The sequence below is a fragment of the Galeopterus variegatus genome, unplaced genomic scaffold (genome assembly GCF_000696425.1).
Source record: "Galeopterus variegatus unplaced genomic scaffold, G_variegatus-3.0.2 Scaffold5697, whole genome shotgun sequence".
Taxonomy (NCBI): Eukaryota; Metazoa; Chordata; class Mammalia; order Dermoptera; family Cynocephalidae; genus Galeopterus; species Galeopterus variegatus.
Window position 1 is genome coordinate 112,474 of NW_007731808.1, and position 10,769 is coordinate 123,242.

Below are 10,769 nucleotides of genomic sequence, written 5' to 3' on the forward strand. Positions count from 1 at the left end.
CTACACAATGGAATACTACTCAGCTATAAAAATGAATGAAATATTGCCATTTGCAACAACACGGATGGACCTTGAGAGAATTATATTAAGTGAAACAAGTCAGGAACAGAAAGAGAAATATCACATGTTCTCACTTATTGGTGAGAGATAAAAATAAATAAATAAATTCACAAACACACAAATACCAGTGGGCGGGGGGCGAGGAAGACTCAACAACTACAATTCCTTGAAGTTGATACCACAAGCAAACAGAAAGGACATTGTTGGGTGGGAGGGAGGAGAGGGAGGAGGGATGGGGGTTTTGGTAATGGGCCACAATAATCAACCTCATTGTATATTGACAAAATAAAATTAAGAAAGAAAAAATAAAAAAAAGAACATCTGAAAAGTTAAAAAAATAAGAAAAGTTACTAAAAAGCTGCTGGAGGGAGAAGGAATGTTTGCTAATTCTAGCCTCTGTTAGTGGATCACTTAATTGTCTAAATAGAATGTCATCTGACTTGTTTTTACTGAATGTTACCAGCTTCTATTGTAAAAACTTGTTAAACTGTACTTAGTAAAAAAAAAAAAAAAAAAAAAACCCACCTATGTCTCTTCCTGTAACTTCTTGGTCTGGAGAATAAATGCAGGAAGAGAACCCCAATTCGTGGTTAATTTCCCAAATGGAAGGATACCTCATGCTTGAGGGTCCTGACATATTAACCCCTTTCTGGGGCTTCTTACTGCTCAAAAGAGATGGGCTTTGAGTAATCTTTAGGGGCTCCATCACCCAGGGGAAAAGTGGTAACAAATCCGTGGGAGGCAAACAGGAGGGTATCAGGATGTTGGCCAGGTTCCCCAACCCAGGGAAGTACTAAACCAGAGAAAGGATTAAGGGATTAAGGGATGAGTAAATTAACTCCCTCTTCAATTTATCTTAACTCTTAACTCCCTTCTCATATTTAGCTGAAAAGAGAACGAGAAACTATAGGAGACCACAAACAAAGCCCAAAATCAGTAACATAGAATGTATTATATTCCAGAGACCAAATATCATTCTCTAGTGAAGAGATTATCTACCATGATAGAAAAGAAATGGGCATACATAGATCATTATCCACTCTGGCTTTACAGTAGAGAAGAAAGCCTGGGAAAACAGGATATTCAGCTAACAAGGATGGAAGGAAGAAAAGAGGAAGAGAGGGAAATAAGAAGGAAAGAAGAGAGAACAAATCAATGAGACAGGGCAGCTGCTGAACTGTCATGTCCAGAGCTGTCCTTAGGGATCTCCCTACATTGATGCCAGCTCCAAAAGTCTTTCTCAACCTTGCCCTGATGCTAGTTACAACTTCTGAAAACTTACAAGGAGCACATGAATGGCACTAGGATAATGGCTAGTTGAGAAAATACAGAATTCTCTTTGCCCTGAAAAGAAATGAACCCATTCATCACAAAATTCAAGACCTTCCTTCAAAAGGGTTAAGTACTCAAGACATTTTCTTGATTTGCACTGGTATCACAGGATTGGCAATTACTATTTTGTAGCCCAAAATATGGGCCAGCTCCCTGAATCTGTTCATTCAGCTAAAGAATGACTAGAATGTAATTTGGAAAAATGTAGTCTCAATGATGCCTTTCACAAGGCCATATAAACATCTGTGAACCACCACAATTTTTTTTTTAGTTACCCGGAAAACAATGATCCCTTACAAATACAAAAAGAACCATAATCATTATTTTAACTCAATGCAACAATGAAGGGATGGAGGATTTGTTAAATGTTTGGTTTTCCTGCAATATATACATTGATAATATGAATTTAAGTGATCTGAAGTTACTCCAGACTATAATAAATTAACAATTTACTCATTGCAAATTCACCTCTCAAAGTTTAGTACTATTAACCTTTTTCTTTAGAAAAATTTTTTTAAAAATCAAATCTTCAAACAGAACTAATTTTGGTACTTGAGAAAAAGATCATATTTGACCAACAAAATCAAAATAAACTGTCTTAAGCCTACACCTATTATAAAGCACAGTATAAGATTTCAATAACATGGTTATTAATCCAATCACTAAAGATAGATTATAACAAAAAAATCTAAATTGCCAAGAATCTAGTGGTATTACATCAACAATTTTCAAATATCACATATTCATTCCAAAATAATTATTTAAAGAATGCTGTAATACAACTGGCCAACTATAAACCTGATTAATAAAAAGCTTAGTCTTACCTATATGAGGTGGACCTAATGTCACTGCAGATGCTTCAAAACAATATTTTCCACTGTAATTATCCTCGTGAGTAATTTTTCTAGTACTTTCTTCAGTAGGCAGAAGATTTAAACAGCATATTCTAGGAGCATCTTGTGACTGGAGAAAGGTATTATTTGCAGCACCCTAAAAGAACCAAGTATATATTTTAAGGAGAAATTAAATCTAACTTCCCATATTTTTACATGAGATTCCTAATTTAAAATATGAGCTACCAGGGGCTGGCCCGGTGGTGCACTGCTACAGTGCGTCGCTTGGGAGCGCGGTGGCGCCCCCGTGGAGGGTTCGGATCCCACATACAGACTGGTTCCCGCTCATTGGCTGAGCGAGGTGCGGGCGCAACACCGAGGGTTGCGATCCCGTTGCCGGTCCCAGTCCGGTACGGGCGCGACACTAAGGGTTGCGATCCGTTGCCGGACACGAAAAAAGACAAAAAAAAAAGGAAAAAAATATATATATATATGAGCTACCAATTTTTATATATCTAAATTAAGAATAGATATTTAAAAATAAATTAATATCCAATTGTTTTTAAAACTAGTTTAAATTACATTATCAAAGCTGAAAGACATGACAATGAAAATTATGCATATTACTATAGTGTATTTTAAATAATATAGAAGAAGAGTTTTTAAGCAAATCATAACATGCCATTGTCATAGTCAAATGCTCTTTTTTTTTTTTTTTTTTTTATTTAAAGATGACCAGTAAGGGGATCTTGACCCTTGACTTGGTGTTGTCAGCACCACGCTCTCCCAAGTGAGCTAACCAGCCATCCCTATATAGGGATTCGAACCCGTGGCCTTGGTGTTATCAACACCACACTCTCCCAAGGGAGACACAGGCCGGCCCCTCGAATGCTCTTTCTCTCACTAAATTTCTCAATACTAAAATCAACACTTAAATATTGTTAATTTTTTAGGTATGATAATGGTAATGTTACTATGTTGGTTTTTTTTAAAGAGCCCTTCTATTTTAGAGACATATACTGAAAATTTACAAACAAAAAAATATTCCTGAGATTTGCACCAAAATAAGTAGGGAGGAACTGGGGAGGCAGAAGGAGAGGTAACGATGAAACAAGATTAGTCATGACTTGTCAATTGTTGAAGCCAGGTAATAGGGACAAAGGGGTTCATTATATACTATTTTCTCTACTTTTGTATATGTATGAGTTTTCTATTACTGTTATAACAAATTACCAAGAACTAAGTGTCATAAAACAACACAAGTTTATCATTTTATAGTTCTATAAGTTAGAACTCCAACTTGGGTCTTACTGTGCTATAAAATCAAGGTTAACAGCAGGGCTGGGTTCCTTTCCAGAGGCTCTAGGAGAGAATACTCATTTTTCCTTGTCTTTTCAAACTTCTAGAAGCCGCCCACATTCCTTGGCATATGGCCCTCTTCCTCTACTTTCAAAGCCAGCTATGTTGCATCTCTCTGATCCTGCTTCCATAATCACATCTTTTTCTCCGACCTTCTTCTGTCTCCTTCTTCCACTTTTAAAGACCCTTGTGATTATAGTGGACCCACCCAGATAATCCAGGATAACTTCCCCATCTCAAAGTTCTTAACACTAATCACTTCAGCACGGTCAGGGATTAGGACATAAACATTTTTGGAAGGCCATTTTTCTGCCTACCAGTTTTAAAAATTTGAAATTTTTAAAAGAATAACAACTGACCATAACAAAATTGTCATATCACTATAAATATTCATCATAATAAAATTCACAGTTAGTAATCAGACATTCAAAAAAATCTATCTGATAACATTTTAAGGTCAATCATAATGGAGGTCATCAATTTTATATTTTTCAATATTTTATTTTGATATAATTTCAAACTTATAAAAACATTCCAAAAAGATTCCAAGGAACTGCCATATATCCTTTACCCAGATCCACCATTCATTTATATTTGCTTCATTTGCTTTCCCTCTCTCCCTCTCTGGTTATGTATGTGTGTGCACACACGTGTACACATGTGTAAGCTGCAGACCCTATGCTCCTTTAGCTCTAAATACTTCAAAAGATATCTTCCATAATCACAGAAAAATTATCAAAATCAAAAAATTATCAAAATTACCAAAATTGAGAATTTAACTTTTGGTATAACACCATTATATAATCCACAGTCTATATTCAAATTTGGTCACTTATATCAATGTCTTTTATAGTTTTTTCCCAAAGCCAGGATCCAATCCCAGATCACACATTACATTTAGTCAGCATGTTCCTTTAGTCTCCTTTAATCTCTACCTTTATTCAGCTTTTGTGGCTTCGAAAATTCAAGAGTGCAGGGCAGTTACTTTGTAGAATATTCCTCAGTTCGTGCTTGTCTGATGTTTCCTTATGATAGATTAGTTTCAGACTGTGCAATTTGGACAGGAATGTCATAGTTCATCACATCAGGAGGCACATACTATCAGTGTGTCCCACTGAAGGCATTAACTTTCATTACCTGATTAAGATGATGTCTGCTAGGTCTCCCTGCAGAGTTAGTATTCTTCCCTTTGTAATTTTTTTAAGTATGTTGTGAGGAGATATTTGAGTCTATTCAAATATCCTCTCTTCATCAAACACTCATCTACTAGTTTTGGATCCATTGATTCTCTAACACCATAATTACTTCTATTTTACAATATGGCATTCCACTGTAAGGAAGAACTTACTATTCTCCCCACTTGTTTATTCATTTACTTATATTAATATGGATTCAGACCCTTATGTTATACAATGAATTATAATCCAATAGTGTAATTATTTTGATGCTCAATATGTCCCAGATTTTGTATTTATCAGACCAATCAGTAAAAACCCCTGAAGTCACCACAGCTATACTCTCTTATTATGGGTTAACTCAATCTAAGATAACAAATAACTTAAAAAGAAAAATTTAAGAGTGGAATAGACAATGCAGAGAAAGTAGAGTTGACTGCTAAGCCTAGGTTTCTCTTGCTACCTTGCTCAAAACTGCTGTATAACTCCAAAAACGCCTGCTTCCTTAGTTTTGAAAAGTAAAATAACTATAGTTTCCTGATATAGTTAAAAGAAAAAAATTGTAAATCAGTGTTTTGGTCTGAATTCAGTCCTTAGAAACTATGTCAGAAAATAAACCTTAAGACAAGGGTGTCAAGGCAATTCAATAAGGAAAGAATTGTCCTTTCAACAAATGATCTTGGGACAACTGGATATCCACATGCAAAACAATGAAACTGGACCACTCCCTCACAACATACACAAAAATTAACTTGAAATAGATCATAGATTGAAATGTAAGAAATAAAACTTTAAAACTCTTAAAATAAAATTAGTAGTAAATACTCATGACCTCCTTATATATGACACCAAAAGTATAAGCACCAAAAACACAATACAATAGATAAATTGGACTTCATCAAAATTAAAACTTTTGTTGCTGCAAATGAGATCATCAAGAAAATGGACAACCAATAGAATGGGAGAAAACATTTGCAAATCATATATCCAATGAGAGACCTGTATAAAGAATATATAAAGAACTCCTACAACTCAATAATAAAAATGAAACACAATTTAAAAAAGGACAAATGATCTTAATAGGCAGCTCTCCAAAGAAGATACATGAACAGGCAATAGCACATGTAAAGATGTTCAACATTAGCTATCGGGGAAATGCAAATCAAAATCACAATAAGACACTACTTCACCCACTACTATGGCTATTATCAAAAAGATAACAAGTGTTGGCAAGGACTAGGAGAAACTGAAACCCTCAATGATGGTGAAAGTGCAAATGGTGCAGCCATCATGGAAAAGAGTCTGGCAGTTAATTAGGAGGTTAAACAGGGCTGGCTAGATAGCTCAGATGGTTACAGAACAGTGTTAAAACACCAGGTCGGGCCGGAGGGGTGGCGCACTGCTGTAGTGCGCCGCTTGGGGAGCGCGGTGGCGCTCCCGCCGAGGGTTTGGATCCCACGTACAGACCGGCCGCTCACTGGCTGAGCGAGGGGCGGGAGCAACACCGAGGGTTGGTGTTGCGATCCCGTGGCCGGTCCCGGTCCGGTATGGGCGCAACACTGAGGGTTGCGATCCGTTGCCGGTCACGAAAAAAGACAAAAAAAAAGGAAAAAAAAAACAAACCACCAGGTCAAGGGTTCAGATCTCCTTACCAGCCAGCCACAAAAAGAAAAGGTTAAACATAATTACCATAAAATCTAGCAATTCCATTTGTAGGAATGCACACAAAAGAAATGAAAACTTACACCCACACAAAAACTTGAACACAAATGTTCATGAGCATTATTCATAATAGCCAAAAAGTGAAAACAACCCAAATACTCATCAGCTGACAAATAGATAAATAAAATGTGGCATATTAATAAAATGGAACATTATTCAGTGTGGTAAATAGAATAATGGCCCTCAAGGATGTCCACACCCGAATCCCCAGAACCTGTGAATATGTTACCTTACGTGGCAAAAGGGGACTTTGCAGATGTGATTAAGTTAAGGACCTTGAATTTGGAGATATTATCCTGTATTATCCAGATGGGCCCAATCTAATCAGATGGCAACATGGAAACCCAAACTTCCACTGCTGGCTTTGAGGATGGAAGGAGGTGGCCATGAGCCAAGGAATGCCAATGAACTGTGGAAACTACAAAAGGCAAGAAAACAGATTCTCCCCTAAAACCTGCAGAATGAACGCAACCCTGCCAACACCTTGATCATAGCCCAGTGAGATCTGTATTGGATTTTGACCTACAGAACTGTAAGTTAATACATTTGTGCTGTTTTAAGACACTAAATTTGTGGTAATTTGTTGAAGCAGCAAAAGAAAACTGAATTTCAGCCATAATAAGAAATGAATTGCTAATACATGCTACAACATATCTGAACCTTGGAAAGCATATCCCTATGCTAAGGGAAAAAAAGCAAGTCACAAAAGGACACATATTATATGAGTCCATTTATATAAAATGTCCATAACAGGCAAATAAAAATGTTTTAGAATTGATTGTGATAGTGGTTGCACAACTCTATGAATATACTAAAAACCACTGGATTGTAGTAAGTGAATTGTATGGTATATAAATTATATGTAAATAAAGCTTTTTTTTTTTTTAAAGGGGCTGGTCAGTTGGCTCAGTTGGTTAGAGCGCAGTGTTGATAATAACAAAGGTTCTGGGGCCGGCCCCATGGCGCACTGGATAGTGCGCCGCTTGGGAAGCGCGGCGGCGCTCCCGCCCGAGGGTTCGGATCACATGTGGACCGGTGCCCGCTCACTGGCTGAGCGAGGCGCGGGAGCAACACCGAGGGTTGCGATCCCGTTGCCGGTCCCCGGTCCGGTACGGGGGCAACACTGAGGGTTGCGATCCGTTGCCGGACACGGAAAAAGACAAAAAAAAAAAAAAAAAGGTTCTGATCCACATACCAGCCAGCAGCCAAAACTTTAAAAAAAAAAATAATTAATTTAACTAAATTAAAAATTTTAAGAGAGAGAAACCTTATTAAAAAATGCAAACCTATGTTTCCTCCTTAAGGTGTGAAAGAATCCTTACAATGGTAAATGCTAACAATCTACTTGGGAGACTATGAAAACTAAAGAAATTTAGAGTAAAACAAACACATGCAGACCAAAAAAAATAGAGCCAAAAATTAGTAGACTTTTCCAACAAAAAAGACAATCCATTAAAAACTAAACAAAAGGCCTGAATAGACATTTCTCCAAAAAAGATATACAAATGGCCAATAAGCACAAGAAAAGATACTTAGCATCACTAGTTATCAGGGAAATGCAAATCAGTACCACAATGAAGTACCACTTCACACCTACTAAGATGGCTATAATAATTTTTTTAAATAACAAGTGTTTCTGAGGATGTGGATAAATTGGAACCCTCATACATTGCTGGAGGGGATGTAAAATGGTGCAGCAGCTGTGGAAAACAGTTTGGTGTTTCCTCAAAAAGCTAAACAGAATTATCACAGTACCCAGCAGTTCCATTTTTAGGTATATATCCAAGAGAAATAAAAACAGGGATTCAAACAGAAATTTGTATGCCAATGTTCACAGCAGCATTATTCACAACAGCCAAAAGGTGGGAAAAAACAAGTATCCATCAACAGATAAAAGAATAAACAAAATGTGGTATATACATATCACAGCTGAATATTATCCAACCATATAAAAGAATAAAATTCTGATACATGCTATAGCATGGATGAACACTGAAAACATTAAGCTAAGTGAGAAAAGCTATATACAAAAGGACAAATATCACGATTCCACTTCTATGAGGTACCCAGAGTAGTCAAATTCATGGAGACAGTAAGCAGAATAGTGGTTACCAGGGGTTGGAGGGAGGGGGAAAATAGGGAGTTATTGTTTAATGGGTACAGAGTTTCTGTCTGGGGTGATGAAAAAGTTTTGGAAAATGATAGTGGTAATGGTTGCACAATGGTGTGGAAGTAATTAATGCCACTTAACTGCACATGTAAAAATTGTAAGATGGCAAATTTTATGTTATATATGTTTTACCACAATAAATAAAAGAGATAAAAATTAATAGACTTTAATCCCCACAACATAAATGGATCAGAGAATTATAGAGTAGCGGGAAGTGTGGACTGCCCATTTTATACACTGTCAATATACTTTTATATACTTTTTATATACATAAGACCATTGGTCTTAGACCTAAGACCAAAACAATCCTTTTTCTTAGTACTAAAGAACATACATTATGTTTGTTTATTGGGGATGGCCAGTTAGCTCAGTTGGTTAGAGCATGGTGTTGATAACACCAAGGTCCAGGGTTAGATCCCAGTACTGGCCAGCTGCCAAAAAAAAAAAAAAGACCGGGGGGGGGGGGGGGGGGGGGGGGGGGGGGGGTAAGATAGCTTCCATTATTCACTTTTTATAGATAAAAATTAAAGGAAATGTCTGGAATAGTCATACCAATCATTATTTATGTATATTTTCTCTTTAAATCACCTTACCTAAAAAAGTGTTCACTTATTTATACAGTAACTTTAAATTAAAAGAACTGATTAGAATAATTTATTTTTATGAAAATCTCCACCCTCCACACCTTCCCTCCAAGAGGTAACAATGTACTGTTATCAAAGTTTATTTTATAAGGCCAGCCCGTGGCTCACTCGGTAGAGTGCAGTGCTGATAACACCAAGGCCACGGGTTCGGATCCTATATAGGGATGGCCGGTTAGCTCAATGGCTGAGCGTGGTGCTGACAACACCAAGCCAAGGGTTGAGATCCCCTTACCAGTCATCTTTAAAAAAAAAAAAAAAACAAAGTTTATTTTATAGACCCATCTGTATGTCATTCCTTAAAATTTTATTTTTTTTATTTTTTTTTCCTTTTTGTCTTTTTTCGTGACCGGCAACGGATCGCAACCCTCAGTGTCACGCCCGTACCCGCCCGGGACCGGCAACGGGATCGCAACCCTTGGTGTTGCGCCTGCACCTCGCTCAGCCAGTGAGCGGCCGGTCTATACATGCGATCTGAACCCTCAGCGGGAGCGCTGCCACGCTCCCAAGCGGCACACTGTAGCAGTGCGCCACCGGGCCGGCCCGTCATTCCTTAAAAATTTTTTTTTAAAAATTATATAATCATTTTCTAAGGTTGTGGAAGGCTTTGTCAGGGATACTGAAAATTCCTATAGGCAATTAGTAATATTAACTCTTTAAATGGCATTTTTTTAAACTTTTTGCTTCTCTAAATAATGATTCTTTTTTTTTTTTTTTTTTTTTACCTCTATTAATTTTATATCTGGATTCAGCTTTGTAATCCCTTCACTTGGACTTGGATTACTTCTTCCCGGTGGCATAAATTTTGGTTTTTTAAAGGAATTCCCCTGCAACTGACTTGGTGCTGCAGATCGTCTCATATTCAGCAGCAGTGACCTGAAAAACAACCAAAATAGAAATCACGAATCTAACTAGAATCACCCCCAGTATAAAAAAGGTTGTCAATACAACCATGATATATTTTAAAAGGTAAGAGAAAAAGCCTGTAATAAGCCTTAGAAAACAAGTTCAACAGCTAGTGAGATTTTATTTTTCATCATAAAGGGCTATTAAAAAGAATTTAAGATTTAAATTGAATGGTATAAATGAGCATATATTGTCAATTTTTTTTTTCTTTTTTTTAAAAAGATGACCGGTAAGGGGATCTTAACCCTTGACTTGGTGTTGTCAGCACCATGCTCACCCAGTGAGCTAACCGGCCATCCCTATGTGGGATCCGAACCCTTGGCCTTGGTGTTATCAGCACCGCACTCTCCCGAGTGAGCCACAGGGCCGGCCCTATATTGTCAATTTTTTAGTTAAATTTGAGTTTCAGAAAATACTATATTAACTTTGATAATACCATAGAATAATCATATCATCTTTAAAGCAATTTAAATAAAAATCTCAAAATTTAAGAAAACAGAATTATTCCATACATATATCAAACATGGGGTTTTTTTTTTATATTCCACTAATCCATAAACCACATGAGAGT

General features: G+C 36.9%; 1 protein-coding gene across 2 annotated transcripts in view; it reads right to left on the reverse strand.

The window, feature by feature from the left end:
- RAD54B (RAD54 homolog B (S. cerevisiae)) overlaps nt 1-10,162 on the reverse strand; it is a 91,129-nt gene extending 80,967 nt beyond the window's left edge. Inside the window, exons 1-2 of one of the 2 annotated variants that reach the window (XM_008589855.1) lie at nt 10,018-10,162; nt 2,217-2,382 (exon numbers count right to left, since the gene is read on the reverse strand). In XM_008589855.1, coding sequence (XP_008588077.1) covers nt 2,217-2,382; nt 10,018-10,152 — 301 coding nt within the window. In that variant the 5' untranslated portion in view covers nt 10,153-10,162. The remainder of the gene's footprint in view (nt 1-2,216; nt 2,383-10,017) is intronic. The other variant, XM_008589857.1, reaches the window with a different exon arrangement.
- Between the last annotated feature and the right edge of the window lie 607 nt (nt 10,163-10,769).